General features: G+C 39.9%; 1 protein-coding gene across 1 annotated transcript in view; it reads left to right on the forward strand.

The window, feature by feature from the left end:
- The first annotated feature begins 6,074 nt into the window (after positions 1–6,074).
- Positions 6,075–21,691, forward strand: part of ghrhra (growth hormone releasing hormone receptor a) — a 52,424-nt gene continuing 36,807 nt past the window's right edge. Inside the window, exons 1-2 of the mRNA XM_013270932.3 lie at positions 6,075–6,338; positions 7,104–7,212. Coding sequence (XP_013126386.2) covers positions 6,231–6,338; positions 7,104–7,212 — 217 coding nt within the window. The 5' untranslated portion in view covers positions 6,075–6,230. The remainder of the gene's footprint in view (positions 6,339–7,103; positions 7,213–21,691) is intronic.

Below are 21,691 nucleotides of genomic sequence, written 5' to 3' on the forward strand. Positions count from 1 at the left end.
ATTCTTGTGGTTATTGTTGATGTTCAAAACACATAAGTTTTATATAATATATAACAAGTACGGTGTGTTTTAAGCCATAAATCTTTATTTATTGTTTTATTTTTTGAGCAACATTAAAATAATTTTACACTCCCTACAGGTGAGCTTTTCCACAGTTTGATTAAAAGAACTGAAGTTATAATACTGACTTGAAATAATAATAATAATAATAATAATAATAATAATAATAATAATAATAATAAACCACTCCGTCTGGAGTAGGACTCAAGCTGATGAACTCAGTTGCTTTTTGGATCCTTAGTCCTCAGTTATCCTGGTGAACCAAAATGTCACTGTTGGAAGAGAATCAGCATTCAAGATGCTGTATATAGCTCAGGCTGATTAAATACAAATGAACTCTTTCATGTGTTTCTGACCTTCATTCCTCTTTGATCTCAGGTGTTCCTGGATGCTGTCCAACAATATTACTTCGCTGACTGCCTAATATGTTCTTCTGTCATCAAACCTCCTCCTGTCCTAGTTTCGTGTTACTTCCAGTACTTGTGATGTCAGTTGACGATTTTTGCATTATTTATATTCCATATTCAAGCTGCACAGCAAGTGTCTGCTGGGGTCTGTTCCAGAACATACTGCTTCATACAGCTGGCCACAACATTAAATCCACTGACAAGTGAAATCAATGGCACTAACAAGTGTAAGTTAAGATCTGAGTGATTTTGACAAAGGTCTACTTGTGATGGCTATAACTGGGTCACATCTTCAAAACAGCAGGTTTACTGGACGTGTTCCCAGTGTGCAGCAGTTAGCATTTTCCAGAAGTGAGCAGCTGAAGCAGTGACAGGATCACGGACACCCGAGGCTCACTGATGTGTGCAGGGAAGGAAGGCTGGCTCGTGTCCCCATGCTGACTACACACGGTGCCTACAGTGAGCATGTGAGCATCACTGAGCGATGAAAGAAGCCGGTCTGATGAATCACATTTTGTTTTACACGCCAAGCTGAGTAAGCATTGTTCACGAGGGGGAAGAAACAGCAGCTGGGCAAACGATATGGGAAGATGCAACACTTAAGAGGCAGCACGATGCTCTGCTGGTACTCGTATGAGTGTTACTTTGTCACAGACAATAACTTGATCAGCATTCCCCCACAGTAGTGGCCTCACTAATTAGGATAATGTCCTGTTCCACTGCAAACATTACTCAGGAATGGTTTGAACATCACAGAGAGTTCAAGGACTTACCCTCCAAATTCCCCAGATCACAGTAATGATTAAGCTTCTGTCGAATGTGACACAAGTTTTGTTCTTCGAGGCCCAATTTTGCTACTTACAGGACTTAAAGCTGCAGGAGGGAGAAAAACAATATGTGAATGTTAATTGAAAGTCAGTCCTCCTGCAGCTCTCCCCTCTGTTCTAAACCACACCAGCAGACAAGCACAGATTTCACTAATGCTGCTTAGCTTCACGCAGGATTCAAACTGTTGTGTTTAACTCATATACCATCTCACCTCACAGCTCACTAGTTCTGGCCTAAAAAAGGTTAATGTCTCCTTTTAGAAGCTGCATTTTTAAAGCCTGACAGCACAGCCTAGAGTGGATTCAGTGAACTTAAAAACAATATATTGAAAGGTTAACATTAACAAGATCTGCTGCTAACATCTTACTCCCTGAATCAAGGACAGCTTTATACTTCTTATGGAGTTCTTGCCATGATGGATTAGAACATTTTGGCAGCAAAAGAGGGACCTGTGCAATACAAAGCAGGAGTTTTGCACGATAAAGCAGATCTGTGTTTACTTATGAAGTTAATTTGGAGCCATCTGTTTGCAAAATCAAATAAATAAATCTCTTATCTGCCATTTGTTCATATATTTAAACAAATAAAGATAAGATTGATTGTTTTGGTCAGAGGAGGATGTGACCTGGATGGTGGCAGTGGAAAAACTGATTTAAATGCTATTTTAAGCTCCAAACACGCGACTTGCATTCTTGAATTTCTTGAATTAGTGAATGTTAGTCTTTAAATTTGCAAAATAAAATTTCCTTTTGTTTGGATCCTAAAGTGGGAGACTGCTGCATATGGGTTTAAGATAAACAAATCCCACACACACACCTGCATTAAAAAAGGGGACTGACTCCTCTGGTTATCAGATGCTCAGCTGCTTTATGGCATCCTTGCAACATAAAGATTGGCCTCCGCAGAATTGAAACGAGTGATCAAACAGGCGATGTCCAGCCTTGTTGAAATGCATTGTTTGAAAAACAAGTAATTATCCACCAGGCAGCACAAAAACCTTTTGTTGCCCAGTGTGTGAACAGGTAACGTGTTATAGGATCACCATTATGGGAAACCCGTGCCGAGGTGACGCCCTGATAACGTGTGACGTTTTTGCAGAGACATTTGTTTTTCAGTTTCACACCTGGAGAAAGATGAGAACCTTCACGACGCCCCTCTATTGTTTGATAGGAGCTCTGGTTGCAGTGAAATGTTCGATAGATTAATCACTCGGTCGCTCTGAAAGCACTTCAAGGCTGAAACCTATATTCCTGTTCTTGGAAAGCTACTCTTTAGGGGAGGCTTTGGCTTTTTTAGCACTGCACTGCTCCACATTCACACCTGAAAACTGTATAGGGTGACCCCATTTGAAAACCACCTTGAGCGTTCCAGTATAGACTGCATTGTTTACAGGCACAAATATGGTAACACTTGAGTTCAGTCAGTTAATTTCTCAAAATCATTCTGGGTACTTTAACAGCTGTTCTTTAATTGCAGCCACATTTTGCAGTCCTTTACAGTAAATTGATACATTCATACTCTGCCAAATTATATATGTCACTCTTTCTAAACAGAACATGATCATGTAATGCATCAGAACTAACCTTGCATTCATTTATATACTCTCATCAAAGGAATCAAATCATGGATGATAGTGAGACTCTCAGTACTCTGCGTATTAACTCGCTTTTGTTCAAAGCCTGTTTTGATGCAGTTTAAATTGATAAAACATATGTCTCGCTTTAAACAGGAAGAAAGCAGCGACAGAATGAGACTTAGTGTGGTTTACCACTTAGGGTGATAGTGTTGACCTGTTGTTGTGAGAGGGAGATGAGCATTATTTTCTGAAGGAACATCTTTATTGCACTTTTACTGTGCTTCTTTTTCCCCAACAAAGAACACCATGAATTCCTGCTCAGAGCAGCTCCGAGGCCAGATTTATCTTCCCACTTAGCCCCAGATTTACTATGTGGTCATTTCAAAACACAGCAAGCAACACAAGTGAAAACATTAACACACTACCTTAGCAAATTGTCAGGTGAAAGCTAACACTACTGCTGCCCCATCCGGTTTCTTCATCCAAAAACTTTGTATTCAAACCAGTGTGTGTGTCAACTTGGATTTTTTTTTGCTCATCTTTAACTCTAATAATTAGGCATGAAAATTTTCAGTCTCCTCTACTTTGGAAATTGATGACAGAGTTGTAATGAAAAACATATTTTTAATAACTTTTATTCTAACAGGATTTTCGGGCAAAGATCATGTGAGTCATTTTTTGAGCATGGGGAACTTCCAGAGAGGAAACGGCAGGTAAATATGTTTGCAGCAGATTATTTCGCCAGAATTGTTAACAAACTTGACTTGAATCCCTACTTTTGTTTTCTTTATGATTGGCAGTTGGTTTCCAGAAGGCCGTGCCAGAGGAGAGTGGGCAGGCAGGTGAGTTTGAAGGAGATAAAAGCAGCTCGGATTTGCAGAAAAATCCTTCCTCTGCAGATCAACAACATGAAAGTCTTGCAAGTGACTTGAGTCCAAGCTTGGTGTGAGAACAAGGTCAGGAAACAGAAGGTACACTCAATAATGGATTGGATTGCATTTATATAGCGCTTTTCTAGGCACCCAAAGCGCTTTACAATTCCACTATTCATTCACTCTCACATTCACACACAGGTGGAGGCAAGCTACAGTTGTAGCCACAGCTGCCCTGGGGCAGACTGACAGAAGCGAGGCTGCCATATCGCACTATCGGCCCCTCTGGCCAACACCAGTAGGTGGTAGGGTAAAGTGTCTTGCCCAAGGACACAACGACCAGGACAGAGAGAGCAGGGGGATCGGACCGGCAACCTTCCGGTTACAGCTGAGCTTCCCAATCCCCTGAGCCACGGTCGCCCCACTCAAGAACTACTCATGAGTTGAAATTCAAGTTACTGCTGCAAAGGTGACAACAACCAGGTGAAGAGTGAAGGATCTGGCCACCTGTCCAGGGTGTACCCCGCCTCTTGCCCCAAGTGGGACAGGCTCCAGCTTGCCTGTGACCCTGAATTGGATAAATAGAGGAAAATGGCTGGATGGACGATTGACAGGTATGGTGGCTGGATTGAGGGCAGGACACCAAGGCCTGACTCTACTCCACATGACAGCAAAAGAGATAGCAGGAGATGAGAGAGACAGGAAGTGAAAGGTGCAGGCCTGCTGGGACCATGATCAACAGCGACTGTAACGCCAGATCAGAGAAGCAAGTAGAAACAGCTTAACAAGCTGATGGCTGTCTCTCACATCAGGCTAACTGTGAATTACTCATATTTAACAACTGTTGGCACACCTCTAGTAATTTCAGATATACTCAAATCAAACTGCTCATTGTTTAAAAAGATATTCAGCCCTCCAGCCTCAGGTAATAGCACAGTTATCACCATTTTCACAGCTTCCAGAAGCTCTGATACCAGAGACTTTCTAAATATGGGAACTATGACTCCCTGGCTCACAAGTCCAGAATCAGTAGAACCCTGTAGAGCTGTAACCTTAAAATGTAACACTGATGAGATGAAACAAATGTTTTATTGTATTTGATAGAATACAGGCAAAGTTCTGGTTTTTATTTTTACTTTTGTTTTTGACATTTTGCTTATTGCAAAGTACCTCTCTGTAAGGATGGGGAATGCCACAGCTCCAAAGACCACTTTACTGCGTTTGCCATTTAGATTTCACACATCAAAGAGCAGCAGCAGAGAATTTCTGCCAGCAGCCACCTGACAGCACTCATCAGGGACCACCCCAACCAGCTCCTTCTTTCAGACTCATGTACAATTTTTTATGCTTTGCTTCCAATGTGCTTCTAAAGTCTGTTGCACTTATCATTTAAAAAGCTACTGAGCGAGCGTGTCCAGTTTTAAGTTGTTAACCAACCAGTCAGCGGACATAAGCAGAGCACCAGTGTTTTCTCCAAGAAAAACAAAAGGAGACTAATTCATTTTATTTTCAATTCTCATGTATAGTCAGTAACATATTTGTCAAATTTCTGCTTTCTTGCATGAAGCAGCTTTACGTGAACACCCTCTGCGTAAATCAGTTTTGGTACAACTGGATTAACAATAAGTAAACTGGCTCTACAGTTTTATATAGCTCCAAATCAGAGTGCCCAAACCCCCATTTGTGTATACTACTCAACCGTAAAAACATAAGTGCAGTATTTTTGTGTTCCTTCTTCTGAAAAATGCTAAACCCAACCCTTACCATGAAAGCAATTTAGCAATATTTAGCAATATTTATTGCTATCCATCCATCAAATGCCCAAACAAGCTGAAATGGCATGGCACCTATGCTAATATAAGAATACGTACGGTTACATACTGCTTATTTTGATTAGAATGCGTCATCATTTTTGTGTGAGCATCACAATTGTTATTAAAATGTGTGACTAGTAAATTTCTAAATGCTTGACACTTGTACTCGCCCCTACACACAGGCGCCATCTAATAATGAACGTCGTTTAGTAGGTCATGATGTCTTCTGTTAATAATTAAATGATATGCCTATTAGCCTGTGTACAAGCTTTTTTTTTTTTGACACATTTAGGCTGACTTTTGGCATCTTAGTCATAAACATTTACAAAATATAAAAACGTGACTTGAAAATAGGCCATTGGCTGTTTCTTTGTCTTGTTCTTCTTCTTTTTATTTATTTATTTTTAATATCTCGCACCCCCACTCCCATGTCTCTGAATGGCGATATTCATTCATCTGCACACAGCAAGAGAGAGAGAGAGAGAGAGACAGAGAGCGAGAGAGAGAGAGAGAGAAGCTTTCCTCTCCCTCAAGTTTCCAGCTGGCAGGGAGAAATAGGTTGACAGAGTACATGCTCGCACCGAGGCTATAAAGAAGAAGTCAGGCTTGAAGAGGCGGAAAAAAAGAACAAATAAACCTGGATTTGCGCTCTCATCGGCATCCGGTGAGGGATATGAAGAAGACAGATAAGAACATGGAAATGAACTGTAAGGGTTTGAAAGGACGACAGGGGAAATTTGTTGTCCTCATCTTTTATCTCCAGATGTTGTCCAGCCCCGTGGTGAGTGGCATTTTGATTCTTTTATTTATGCGCACTCGCCGCAGAATCTTCCTGTCTGCGCCGAGGTGCCGTTATCCACGAAGTGATTAAAAGCTGCTCAAAGTGAAACAAAGTCCCTTTGGTGTGAGCATTTAACACGCAAAAACGCTTTTAATTAGAAAACGATCTTCTCAATTACGCCCTAATGACATCTTTACTTTAATACCCCTTTTCACATTGTCCTCTGCCTTCTTTCTCGCTCTCTCTTCGGGGCATGCAGCAGACCTGAACAGCAAATGTCCTCATTAAGCTGGAGGCGCTAATTAGCGAGGCTCGCGACCGGCATCCATCAACCTGCGTCTTTATCAATCAAAGAGCAAATCAGCAGGGAAAACGTGTGTGTGGTGGTGGTGGTGGTGGTGGGGGATACAGTGATGTTGTCATATAGATCGGAGAATGAATTACCAAAAAACGGGACCTGTTCTTTAATATGATTCTAATTCTGGCTCAAAATGTCAACTTGAATTAACTTGTAAACATCAGGGAACTCACGCGTAAATGTCGTTTATCCTTTCTAGAGTGCAGGCTCGTTATCTGCTCTAAAACTATGTCTGTTGTTGATGTTTGTTTAATAAACTGCATTTCACTTCCAAGTCGCCCCCCGACCCCCCAAAAATTGCTGCACCGATTGGCACCATAACTCCATCAGGCTCCAAGCGAAAGAAAATCAGCTTCTGCACATGTGTCTGCTTTCCTGCAGATAACTTAGTTGGATCTTATTTTCAGGCCGAAGCAATTCATCCGGACTGCGCCATCATCTCCCAGCACCTGAGGGCTCGTGAGATATGTAGCCAGACGAGGAGGAGCGAGGCGCAAAACCAGACCGACCACAGCGGTGGGTTCGCGCGCGGGTGTGTGAGTGTGTGATGCTGCTTTGTGTTTCTGCAAACACGCAAACACTTCAAGAGATAAGCAAGAAACGTTGGCGCACTGGGAGAGGATTTTAATAGACTGGAATGTGGGCTGAACTAAAAAAAAGGAGTTTTGAGATGGGCCGGGGAGTGAAAGGTACAACAAAACGCGTTTTTACGCTCACAGAGGAACGGCGCAGGTTAAAGTTTCAGCTCTTTGCAGTTTCAGCTGGTTTGGTTGGATGTCTTCTTCCTTTTGCTGTGATATTTGCGTCTTTGTGAGAGGCAATTTGCTTTCAACATGCAAAAAAAAAAAAAGAAAAAAGAAAAATCTTTGCCCGTAAAAAATGAAGAAATGAATAAAATCAAAGGTTTTTCATTTATTCAAATAATTATTCATTGAGGAAAATATGCTTAAAAAACCTTAAAGACAATGTGACAGAAAATGTACCAGCGACCATCACAGCAACTACACAGTTCAACCTCTGAGGAGAGGCCATGGTTTTAAAAAGGTCTGAAAGGATCAGCTGATTAACCCAATTTTACTTTTTAACCTTATCAACCATCCATTTAAGCTTCCGTAGATGCTTTCTTTCGGAAAACGATCACAGTAATGGGTGGTAAAAGTTCATATGTCTAATGCAATAGAATTAGCAACAGAAAGGACTGTACGCATTTAAAGTGACAAAACAGACAAAACAATATAGAATCTGCCTCTGTGATTAAAATCGAATTATAATATAGGATAAAAAATACATAAGCGGCTAGAATACTTTGGAAATTCTGTACAGTTGCTGCAGTGAGAACACAATACATTTAAAATAGTGACAATTAATTCACTTATATTGTCTGTACAGCTTTCAGGTACATTTTGTGTTCCTTGCTCATTCTACTGCATTAGAATGCAAGAACATCTTTAGTTTTTTACCCCTCCATATAATATGATATTCCTACTTTTACTTATGTAAATGTTACTGTTTGTCATGTGATAGTATATTAAGAAGAAGTACATCAAAGTAACGTAGACATTAAAACTGTAGTCTGTTTATTTGTAGCAGTTCAGCTGTGTTAAATTGAACTTATTTTAAAAGGCTGAAAATGCTAACACTGGAAATTTGTGTTGGTGCACTACTTTATCTCCATAATGACCTTTTTCTCACTCTTGTCACCTTTTCTTCCTCCTGGTGAGGCCTCACCTGCTCATTCTTCGAATGTGACTCACTCATTATTATTATTTATTCATTTTTTTAAATTAATGAACTTCCATCTCCCCGTGCACTTTAATGTCTCCATAGCAGACATTTCATCAGATACTACCCTAATACAACAACAACCTAAAAGTTCCCTTCTGTGAGAGTGATGAACTTTAACATTTCCAAACTAATTTGATCTTAATTAACGGTTAAATGGCACAACACATCGGTGCAAAGTTGTCATCTGCTGCTCATTACTGAGATAAATGTCTGTTGATAAAATGTGTGTTTGTGCCCCATTTGCATAACAGCAACTGTGCAGATGACATGTGTTATCATGCAGAGACAGAACCCAAAGAGGCATGCAGATTTGAACCTTATCAGCGGCTCACTCCTAGTGGTAAAGGGCCCAAACAGATGTTACATGACCTGTACCAGTTTGAAATGTGACGCCATTAGCTACAAATTTGAAAGTGATGGTTTGATTCCATCTAATGCCTGTTAACACTTATTTGTATTGACAGTTTAATTTGTTAGTTGCAAAGAAGTGCTCTGTGCATCGCCTGAAGTCCTGCAGCAGTCTGAACCTATAATCAGCTATGATCCAGCCAAGTATAGGTTTTATCACATAGAAACGTGTCTGTCTTCTAAATCCAAATTGGGAGCTGGTTGCACAGAAATGGCCCTGATAGCTGAAGGCTCTGCCTCCCATTTTACTGTCAGAAACTCTAGAAATCACAAGTACGCCAGCAATCTGAGAGTGAAGTGCTGTAGTGTGATAATGTGGTACTATGAGGTCTTTAGGATCTGACAGGGCCTGATTATTTAGACTTTTTATGTAAGGAGAAGCACTTTAAATTCAATTCTGGCTTTTACAGGGAGCCAATGAAGAAAAATTAATATGGGAATAACACAATCAAAGTTGGTTGTGGCTCAGGTGGTAGAGCAGGTCATCTACGAATCCCTGGCTGCTCCAGTCTGCATGTCAGATATCACTGGGTAAGATACTAACCTCAAGTTTCTCTACAATGCCCCCGGCTTCATTCGGATATAGCTGGATATCATCTGCATAGCAAGGAAAATGTATGCAGTGTTTTCTAATAAAATTTCCCTATGGAAACATGTATGATGTAAAGGATACTGGTCCCGGCACAGAACACTGTGACATTTTGTCCAGAGTGCCCATTTACATGCTCTCATCTGTGAATTGAACTGTTTTGTCTCTTGTTTTAGTCTACATAGAAAGATAAGTCCTTCAAGTTTACGGACCTTTAAAATCTTTAAAAAAAATACTGTTGATTACTATAGAATTTAAATTTTAACAATACTCTAACTTTCTGTCCCATCATCACGGGAAAATGTATATTTGTCCAAACATAAATAAGAGCTTTCTAATTTACAGCTTGTCATTTTGAGTATGTTAGCATGCTGATGCAACAACACTCAGCTGTTGAGAAAAGGTTAATGGGGTAGGCAGGTGCACTTTTGATGCTGTTGGAAATGATAGGATCAAGGACCGCGCCATCATCTAAAATACAATACTTATGTAATTTCCATTGCTGCGTTACTTTTATCTTCTGAAGCGTCATTAATGTTTGAGGGTTTTTTTTCGTTCATGTTCTCTTCGTTCTTCTCCCCCGGAGAGGTCCTTTGGAGCATTTGGTGAAACATTCCACACAGCAACTGATTTCTGTAATCATATTAAGTTTTTTGGGGGGTTATGCAGCATTATAATGCATTATTTATTTGCATAAACAACACATTGAAAGAGAAAACAATTAAATATGCCCTTTTCTTTCTGGACACTTTCACAACAATCAGGTGATTTTGGTTCATGTGCAGGGAGGAGGAAAATGGCAAAACATTTACATTTTTGATATGAAGATTACTTTTATTTTTGTTGCACATAAGGACAAGAGGGGGATTTGTGACCAGGGTAAGACAAATAGATTATACTGGTAATCCAGCATTGGCTATGTGCAAGCATCTGCACAGACAGCATGCTAAAACCAACAGTTAAAGAGTGATGTTAAAGCTGAGTGAATGCTGATTTCAGCCCAGCAGCATCTTCAACAGGTAACAATGCATTAAATGCACTGGAAAGAAGAGGAATGAAAGTCAGTAGAAGCAAGACAGAATATGTGTGAGAGTGAGAGGGAGACAGGCGTAACAGTGATATCAGCAAGAGTGTTAAAGGAAGGTTTACAAGATTGTTGTGAGACCTGCTATGATTTGGAGATGTCGGCACTAAAAAAGACAGGAAGCCAAGCTGAAGATGTAAAGGTTTTCATTCTGAATGACTAAAATGGACAGAATTAGAAATGCATACATCTGAGGGACAGTGGACTGATTAGGTTAGACAGGCAAGGCTGAGATGGTTTAAACATGCGCAGAGGAGAGATGGTGGATATACTGGACAAAGGATGTTAAGGATGGAGCTGCCAGAAAGGGAGTTAAAGAGGAAAACCACAGAGAAGTTTCATTGATGTAGTGAAGGAAAACATGCGGAGGGTTGGTGTGACAGAAAAAGATGCTGGGGATAGGGTGAGATGGAGGCAGATTATCCGCTGTGGCGACTCCTAAAGAGAGCAGTTGAAAGAAAAAGAAGATATCTTCAAATGCTGTAGCAAGGGCATCAAATATATGTCAGTCTTTTATGCATCTCTAAGTCAGCACAACAGAGGATCTCTCAAAAGATTGAATTCATTCAAGTGACACCAAGTTAGCTGCATCATCCGGCATTCTAGCAGTCCTCATTATTATCCTCATTATTTCCTTATTATTTCTTTTTTCAAAGCTTGTCAGGCATTAAATGAGTTGCTTGTGAGATTGAAATGACAAATATGATTTTACTGAAAAACTATATAAACAAATACATATGTACATATATGCATATCATCTGCTGATTGGAAGGTTGGTGGTTCAATTCCCGGCTCCCCCAGTCTGCATGCCAAATATCCTTGGGCAAGATACTAACCCCCACTTGCTCTCCGATGCATGAATGTATGTTAGTTAGAAAGCACTGACAAAGCATGGACAACAGTGCTGGTGTGTATGGGTGAATGCGGTGTGTTGTATAGAGTGCTTTGAGCACTCCAGGAGAGTAGAAAAGCGCTATATAAGAATCGGTCCATTTACCATTCATTTCTCTCATAATTTTCATAAATGAACTGACTGTTTGCAACTGATGATGCTATACTGAATTTCAGTTTCAGAATACTTAACAATGAACCTTCTGCACATTTTGAATCTTTGGTAAATATATTGGTGAAGATGATCTAATATTGAACATAATCAGTATAATTACAAAATACAGCAATACAAATACAGAAAATAAAAAAACTATAAGTCTGATGTGGGATTAGTAGGGATGGAAATTTAGTGATTCAAATTTTATTATCGACATCGCTTATCGATTTGATTCCTTATTGATTCTGATTGATTCTTATGTACTCCAAGGAGAAATAACTACTCATTACTACTCATTACACTACATTTGCATTTCTCTGTAAAAATGACCTGAAATGCATTGACTCCTAATTTAACAATATGAACCATTTAACAATAAAAACCTAAAGGCTTCAAGTTCTCACACACAAATCCGTATCCCATTGAATACACGGTCGCCAGAGTGATTCTACTTTTTGAAACATGAACAGGTAGAAATGCGGGCTGCAGCCAAGCTTCAGTTTGCTACCTGCTGAAGTTTAGGGTCTGGCTGTTGGGCTGGGTTAGGCATTCACCTAGCTTTAACTTCATTCTGGGTTACTGGCTAGCTTAGCATTAGCATGCTGTCTGTGGAGATGCGTACAAAGAACCAAAGTTGTGTTAGCAACATAACGCAGCTGTTATTGTCCTGGATGCAGTTTTCCGTTTAACATTTCGCTCTTGTCTTATAGTGCAATGAAATATCAATAAAATGTCCATATCCACGCTGCATCACCAATTTCCTCCCCCACACACTAAGTAAAATCAGCTGATTGTAGCACAAGTGCAGTGGGAACCAATAAACAGGATGAGTAGACAAGCAGAATAACAATTCCAAGGAAATGAACTACTGGGAACCGGTTCTCTACAAGATTCCCATCCCTAAGAATTAGAACTGTTGCTTTTAAGGGAATAACTTTTGCCACTGCCACAACATACTCCTTACACAACCACACTCAGACATACGGCAAGCATTGTTATATGTCACCCAGAAAAAAAAAAAGTGTGTTCAATCAATAGATTAATTTTCAAGTCGCTTTTAAAAGCAATCTCATAACAATGAATACACTCATTGTCATGGTAAGCTGTGTGGAAAGCAGGATGAAAGACCCAAATGCAGAACTCGTACACGGGAAAGTAAACTGAAAGTGGCAGCTTTATTTGCTGGGAAAAATAATCCATAAAATAAACTCACAATAATCAAACCGAAACTAAGAACTAAAGACTGTCTCAGTTTTCTAGCTTCCCAAAGAAAACTAAGAACACAGAGGAAACACACAGCAAAGAGGGCACAACGCAACAACAGACAGAGGAAAACACAGGGCTTAAATACACAAGGAAGTAATGAGGGAAAGAAACACAGGAGGAGAGCACAGCTGGGAATAGTCACACATAATGTGACAAATGGGAAGCAAAACTAAAGATACTGAACATGGGATAAGGACTATCGAAATGCAGACAAGACACTTTAAGACTATGACTGGGGGAATGAAAACAGAGACAGGACTAGACACTGAGACATGGAGACATTACTGGCCAGGGGAACAGAGGGAACAAGAAACACTGAGACAAGAGTAACTAAACGTAGACCACGGGGAAGACACAGAAACCAACAGACCCAGGACCATGACACTCATGTTTTCTAAAATAACCATATGTGGGGCCAAAAGTACTTGTTCTTCATAAATATACTCCAGTGTGTCCTGCTCTAGAAGTAGTAAGTCAGAGGTTTCTATTGCAAAATAAGATCATGTGATCATAATCAACCATATGTGTACAGTCATCCAAAAAGACAAAGACACAAACAAACAAACAAACCAAAAAACATCTGTTTGCACAATAAACATTAACATTAATAACACTGAGAAGTCAGTTCAATTCATGCTGTATAATAAATGAAGATGTTATTGAGTCGCTGCCTCAGCGCTGCTCTGGAAATGCTCATTTGTGTCCAAAGTTATTTCATACGTCACTGTTAATCCTAAATGGGGTGACATTCATGGCTAAGTGTATAATACTCTGGAGATGTCTGTTAATCAAAGCCTAAGAATAGATCCCTGCTCAGTGTGGGTTAAAACCCTTTTGATCTGAAAGGAAATGTTTAAAATGAATCATCAACCTCTTGACATTTCAGTTAATTGTAAACTCTAGCAGTTTATAGAACTCTAGAAGCACTGGGGAATAAAACATTTCAGCTTCTGAGATGATTGTTTGCAATTCCCCCCGCAGTTGAACACAAAGATGTCAGAAACAGTATAAGTTTCCATAATTTGGGGTTTTGGCTGCACTCGCTCTGGCTTTTGTTACATGAATGAATGAGGACAAATGCAAAAATCCTTAACATAGATCACATAATTGTGCCTCTTTCATTGACACCTCTAATCTCAGGCTAAAAATGAAATCTTTTCACAATCATCCAACCCAGTTGTCACATTGCTCTAAGTGTCTGTATGACTCAAGCCCAGAGATCTAAGTTTGAACACTTCCAAGCGGGAACTCTCTTATGGGAATTATTATTGCACCACTTGAGAGACAGCAAAAGTTTAATTTGAACTTGGAAGCAACACAACATGTATGAGGAACACAAAACAGCTTGAGGTAAACAACTTAATATAAAACTTGGTGCATATACAGTTCAAAGGACCTGTTAAAAAGGCCTGTGGAAAAAAAATATGGAACAGAATGAAGAGTCTGCAGTCTTCTGACAGTCCTGTGAGAAACATGGACAGGACAGGATTGTAAGTTGTAAGCTGCAGCTAACGGCAGTGTCATGCTTGAAGTAACTTGTATCACACTCTGTCAGAGCTTGTTGAAAATCAAAAGGTTTTCATACTGTTCCAAATGGCCACACTTAACGGCAGTGAAAAGTGAGCTGTCGTAGAGAGTGGGGATCCATTTATCCATCCTGGGTCTGCATTTAGGAGGTGCCCAGGAAGCATCCCAGTCAAATGCCTCCTTTGACCTTGAAGTACTTGAACTCTCCAACCCAGAGTAGACAATTTACCCTTTTACAGCCGAAAAAAGGGTTTTCTCACCTAGGAGCATGTTAAATATAAAGATTGTTTTTAATACTTTGATGAAAATCTTTGTGACTGTTTCTGTTGTAGATTCCAGCACTAAATACTATATTTCCTCTACCAGGCTTTTGGCTGAATCAGAACAAAGAGTAGAGCCCTGCACACTTCAGATTTCATCCTGCTACTTCTATCAGCATTCACATCATCACCAGCTCAATGCATAACCATGATATAATATCACATCCATGATATTTGACAGATAATGTTGGATCCTTCAGATTATAAGCTGTTTATGATCTTCTCCATACTTTTCTCTTCCCATTATTCTGTTACAAGATGTTTTTCAGATCTGTGCAGGCTCTTTCAGATGGTTTCTGTCAGAATGTAACCTGGCCCTCCTGGCCCTCTGTTTCTTTTTATAAAGGTGTCCCTTGATTGTACACTTTAATGCACATGCCTCCTTGAGAGTGTTCTTGACTTGGTTAGAGGTTTTGAAGTTGTTTTTCTTAACCATGGAAATAAGCCATTATTCACTTTAATTGTCTTCTTTGGTCTTTCGGGGCTTGATGTTGTTGGGCTGGTCAGTGCATTAAATGCTTTCAAGAATGAACCAGATTATTGATTTGGCCACTCTTAAATTTGTTCCTGATTAGTTTATTTTGTTTTTTCAGTCCAATGGCCAATTGCACCAACATGTCTTTGGGCCTCATATTTCAAATTACACTGAAAATCTGTACAACACAAAGTCAACACTTCAGATATCATGTCTGCTTCAATAATCATGAAATTCCATGAGGGAATAGACACATTCTGGCCATGAAACTGCTGGTCAGTCACTTGTTGCATTCATTTTGAGCCTCTGAAAATGGGGGACTGTGTGTAAAAATGATTGAAATTCCTAAACAGTTAATGCAAAAATCTTTAATCTGTTGAATTAAATCCTGCAGTCTGCACTTCAATCACATGTTGGTTGTTTGGTTTCAAATCCATTGTGGTGGTTTGCAGAGGCAAAACTGCAAAGATTGTGCCAAAGATTTGTCCCAGAAATTATGGAGCTAACTGTAAATGATGAACCACTCACTTTTTAAGTAAAATGGATTAAAAAATTTTTTTACACTACATGGTCAAAAACAGTGGGCAAACCTACACATTCCACCTACAGGAGCAGTTCAGCCTTCAAAACCTATGAAATGAAGCTCCCAGTGCACAGGTTTTGTGCTGATGTTAATGCCAGTGGAAGTTAGGAGCTCTGCAGTTGAGTCAGCAAAGCATTGGGGAGTTTTACTACTCTGCAGCTCAGCACTTGGCCACCCCGCCATTTACCTCTACGTGGTTTGTCACTTTTGCTGTCTTTTCTAAACATTTCCACTTTGCAATAATATCACTTACAGCTGATCATAGAAAATCTAGGTCGGAGGTCATTTCACAATCTGGCTTTTCTATTTACTTTTCCTGTTACAGTACCACGCTCAAATTGATAAGCTCTTTAGAAGGTGGTAATGGGATGGGAAACACCAGAATTAGAAGATTAAGAGGTGTGGTCCAATACTTTTATCTGATATAGTGCGTTTATACCGAAACAATCCACATCTGTAACCTTAAGACAAAAGGTTGATTCTGTTCATCTGGACGTAGCATTTTCAGTGGGAGAAACGTTTCGTCACTCATCCAAGTGACTCCTTCAGTCTCAGCTGACTGCAGGTTTCCCCAATCTTATAAACAGTACATTTGCACAATGACTGAAACTAGCACCACTGAATGAACAATTGGCTGAGAGGTCAGTTTCTTGATCATTAATATGCAAATTGTCATGACCATTGATCAACAACCACTAATCAAAGACCATTGATCAATGGCCATGAGTACCATTTACAAAGAGTTGGGGAATGGCTGCAATCACAGCATTGTAAGATGGCAAAAAACGTACCCTTAGGCCTCCTGCTCAGTTCCAAGCTGGTCTTTCCCTTTTAATCTAAGACACTTCATATTGCAAAACTCTGCAAATTAGTGGTGTAGAAGTACGGAGTGGTTATAAATAAAGTAAATTTGTACTTACATACATAAATATTTGAGTGGATTCATGCATTTCATTACTAAATTGCTATAATGTAGTATTGGCAGTGGGTGCACTTCAAAGCACCCACATCTGTTGTTTCCTGTCTATAGTAAGCCCACGTGCTGTCACTGTGTCAGGATATGCCACTGTCCTAATTCACACTGTCATCGTGCACCAAGTCTTTAGAAAAGCAGCAATTTTAGCACATTTGGTTCCCATTTTGGCATCCTCTCACTGCACCTTTACAGCTTCATAGAGCTTCTGTATGGAGCCTTCAATATGTGGTACAGGTACAACCAACGGGAAAGAGTGCACTCTAATATTAGATATGTCTGACTTTTAATGAATTTACCTGCCGCTTTATATTGTAGCAAGTTGATTTAAATTCAACCCTACAAGCTGCTAGAACATTTTTGCTCTGCACCTGAAATTCAGTAATTAAATCAGGTCTCCCTTCAGCTATTCTCTTCTTGACTGTCAACAATGCTGCAGCTGAGAAAACAGATAGGACTGCGGTTTGGGTTTGTTCGTTCTTTGCCATGAAACTGAATTATTTTGTAACTGTTCTCTTTGTTCTGTAAGGATTAGACCTCTCTGTGTAAACCTGACGACGATCCTCCCACATACAGTGTGCTTAAAAAGACATTTCCCTCTCACCAGATTTAAATTTGAGAGATCCAGTTTTGTCTATAATCAGTGAGAAATATCCGCAATCTTGGAGAATGCATTTTCCTAATCCTTGATAACAATTTAGTCCTTGTATAAATCCTTTATTTCCAGCAAAACCCCAGCAGGTAGTTAACTGCAAGCTTGTATCTACTATGTAACCATTGTTTTTACTCAGAACTTTACTTTAATCGCCTTATCAACAGTAGATCCCCCCCCCCCCCCCCCCCCCCCCTCACAACAAGATGCTCTCGACAGGGAGTGGTTTGAAAAGCATTGTTTCTCAGGCTGTGATTAATTCTGGCTTAGTGTGGATGGAAAGCCACGAGAGAGGAGAAGAGGCTCTTTTATAATTAGCTGGTTTAGTGGAGACATAACAAGCTTTTTTTTTAATCTATTTTTTTTTTTGCTGCACATATTTGTCTTTAATAAGATTAATTATGGTTATTTTGCTTTTAAGTACCACAAAAAGCATGCAAGCTTTATCCTGGAACTGTCACAGACAGCCAAAGGGATCCAAAAGCAGATTGGGGTACAGATGAGAACAGTTTATTACCAGGTTTGCGGTTTAATTATATTTAATTAGGGTTGCCCAGAGATTGTGGTTTGCAGAAGGTAAGTGTGAGTGAGTGATCAAAGGTATGCTGAATTAGCTGAGCATGAGCCGGCTGAAAGAGGGAGTTGCAGGATGAGGTTAACTAAGTATGCAGCTCACTGAGCGGTGCAGAGCTGGGCAGGAAAGTTTGCATATTTCCGACCGTATAGTTGTAGTGCAATGGGAAAACAGCTGCCAAGGGCGAGGGGAGATGTACACAGGGCGCCAGTCCACCACAGTGGTGTTTCATATATTCTAGTTCAAAATTAAGGACCAAGTTTTCCTCTCCTCTCACTGTTGACTAGGGTAGTGTCCTTCACCATACCAGCAAGCAGCTAAAAGTGGTTGCAGGGACTAACTTCTGTATAGATTAAATTAACTAAAGCAGAGGTGCAGGATTACATACAAGCTTTATTAAGGCATTTGCATTTTTCTAAAGAGAGAGGGGACCAAAAATGTGGCAGTAGAAGAAAAGTAAGGATATCAGAATTATCCAGTGGACATCGCAAGTGTTCTGCATACAATTTTCAAGACAATCCATCCAGTAGGTTTTGAGTTATTTCATCCCAAAGAAAGACTGACACTTCTAGTCATAATGGAGCCAACAGATAAAGGCATGAACTGTAAAACATGCAGCGACTGTGTGTTTGGTCGTGACGTGCTGTGTTAAAACAACCCCACAATTCATAGCGCCAACCCTTGAGATACCAACTCACTGAACAAACACTGAGTGAGATGACAGATGATGTGAAGCATCACTCCACACAATCCCTTTGTCATTTCGGAATCCTCGACTTCAGGAACATCAGACTGAGTCAGCCTGACAGCGACACAGTCCAACCATCCAGGGGTCTCTGCGAATAACCGTGCACCCCTGTTTCACTATCGCTTCCCAGGGTTACGATGGGTTGCAGATTATCTGATTAGATGAGTGCAGTTGGTTTTGTGGGACAGAAAAACATTGGTGTAAGAGTGCATAATGGATTAGATATGGTGGCTTTATACAGATGAAGTGAGGCAGAGAGAGAAAATGGGAATTTCACTCTGACAGAGTCACCGCTCTGTCTCACATAAATGTCAGCAGCCATAACACGGGTTAAAAATCACCTGCAGGGCTCATGACTGAGCGCTGAGCTGTTTAATCTACTTTTCTCTTGTTTGGTATCCGTGACATGACATGCTTAAATGTCTGTTAAAATAGAGTTATTATTGTGACTGAGGAATATTGAAATGCCTGTATCTACAATAATGCTGTGTAGGCGTTAGAGAATCTAATTCGGGATTTTGTACATGGAGGACCATAACTGTGCAACAGAAGACATTAATGTCTAAATAAACGGCGGAAATGTAAAAAAAAAAAAAAAAAAAAAATCTGTTAATTGATTTACCCATTTTATTGCACAATTATTTATTAAATCATAAAATGCTATATTTCAGTGTGTGTTCCTGACTCTCCTGGTCCTGGACCCAGAGGATTTTATTTTGTTGTGTTTTTCCCATTAAATTAATTTAATTCCAATTTAATCTGCAGTATTTCAGTCTATTTATTACTGCTGTCAATGTAACATTTATGAACTTCATTCAAATTTAACCAGTTCAATTATAAACTACAGTGTATAACCACATTTACAAAAATGTTGTATTTTTCTAAATGAATAGGCCCCAGAGTCCCACTTTTTTAAATTTTAGTTTTAAGAAACTCAAAGTCAAAAGGTTTAAAATTTAAGTCCCCATTTCACTTAGCACCATTTGAGCAGCTTTGCAATTTAACTTCAATATTTAATATGAAATAACATAAAAATGTATCAGGTATACTTTACTGTTTTTTGCATTTACATTTTAAACAAGGTCAATATTCTTAAATTATAAATGAAATAAAACCACTGCTGGTCTGCTGGTATTTAAACACAGACTTCTCTGGTGGATTTTGATGGCTTGTCTTTAGCTGGGCAGAGGTGTTGACAGACAGATTTGGATTTGGATTTATTTTATTTTATTTTAATTTATTTTTTAAATTAAGGTAGCTAATTCAGTTTGCAAGAACCCAGAGCAAGAAGGGCTGATAGAAGGGTGAGAAGACGATGTCTGCAGTTTAGGAAAATTACTGACCTCAGCTGCACAGACAGCAGACTAAAAGGACATCACAATTTACAGTTAAGTTTAAACGTGACCCAGTTTGGAAAGCCCTCTTCACAAGATGTGAATACACCTTACCGTGACCTTTCCTTTCCATGTCCTCCAGTTGCCTTTCCAATGTTATTTACAATTTGAATTTGCCGTTTCCTAACCTCTCTCTCTTAAACTAAATCAAACAGTAAAGGACAGGTTAACTTTTAGAGCCTGTTTTATAATAATAAAAACACAGAAAGTGGTTCCTGCGATATTAAAACGTTTCTTCTTTGTGAAGTTTCAAAGTAAGAGTTGGTGTTATGCTATAGTAGAGAGAAGAAGAGTCCAGCTTTGAGGAGAATCTGATAATGCCTGACCCAACTGAAAAAAAAAAGATCGTAAGGAGCTGAGGATGATTCACAGCAAATTTTGGCTTTGAAATTGGGATGTGAGAGATTTCCTGTCATCCTGTTAGACATGTTTGGTCATTTATAGGTGCATATATGGATATGTATTTCCTATTTTGGTTTGAAATATTGCTTCCCCCCCCCCATCACTGGAGAATCTGCCACTCTAACACAATAATAAACTATGTTGTAGTCAGACCTGGCTGAAAGAAAGGGAGGGATATAGGGGAGAAGATAGGGAGAGAGGAGATAGGGTGGATGTTAGGAAGGAAAAGGTATAGGGAAGAACCTGGGAAGGAGGGAGATACATGGAACATGTGGGAAAAGGAGGGACAGAAAGACGGAGAGAGAACGAGGAAAGAAGAAAGGGAAGGAAACAAGCATGAAGACAGGGAGTGAGGATAGGGATGAAAAGGAAAAAGAGGAGAAAGTCAGGGAAGGAGGGAGATTAGACTGGAAAAAGTTGGGGTGCTCCACGCTAACTGTGCAGGAATAAAATATCAATTTTAAATAGTAAGAGAACAGGAATAGAAAACAAGAGGAAGTCTCACAATAGAAAAGCACACATTAGAGGACGGGTTGTTTGCAGTCCAAATGGCCCAGGGGAAGAAGCTGTTTGTGAGTCTGGAGGTGTGGGACATGATTGACCTGAGGTGCTGTATGGAGGGCAGCAGGTCAAATAGAGGGTGGGCAGGATGCAAGGGGACACCTGTTCTTCTCAGCTGTGGGTCCTGAAGGCCAGCAGCAGCTTCTGGTCCAGGCTATTCTTCCTTAGGACACAGAGTAAGTGTAGTTGCTGTTGGGTGTTGGTGTTGTGGGTCCAGATGAGATCAGCTGAGATGACGGTGCCCAGAAACCTGAAGCTGTGTCAGGGCGTTGAGTCTCGTGACCCAGCAGTTTGAGTATACAGTGTTTTTTGTGACTCTAATTTTAAAAAGCTGGTTTAAGTTCAAACTTTACAGTTTAGCCTTGAGTTTAGTTCTTTCTATGCTTGGAGTTTTTCTTGTCTTTGCAGTTTATGGTTGACTATTGGGTTCCCTTTGTGTTCTCATCCTTTTGCCCCTCGGTCTCCAGGTCCCAGTCTTGTTGTTGTGGCTCGTCTCCCCTGTCTGCCATGTGCGTTCATGTATGTCCTCCCCAGCCCATCATGTCTCCCTCTCCCTCTCCCTCCTCGTCCCTCACTCCCTTTCTCTCTCTCTTCCCCTCCTTGTCC

The sequence above is a fragment of the Oreochromis niloticus genome, linkage group LG18 (genome assembly GCF_001858045.2).
Source record: "Oreochromis niloticus isolate F11D_XX linkage group LG18, O_niloticus_UMD_NMBU, whole genome shotgun sequence".
Classification (NCBI taxonomy): Eukaryota; Metazoa; Chordata; class Actinopteri; order Cichliformes; family Cichlidae; genus Oreochromis; species Oreochromis niloticus.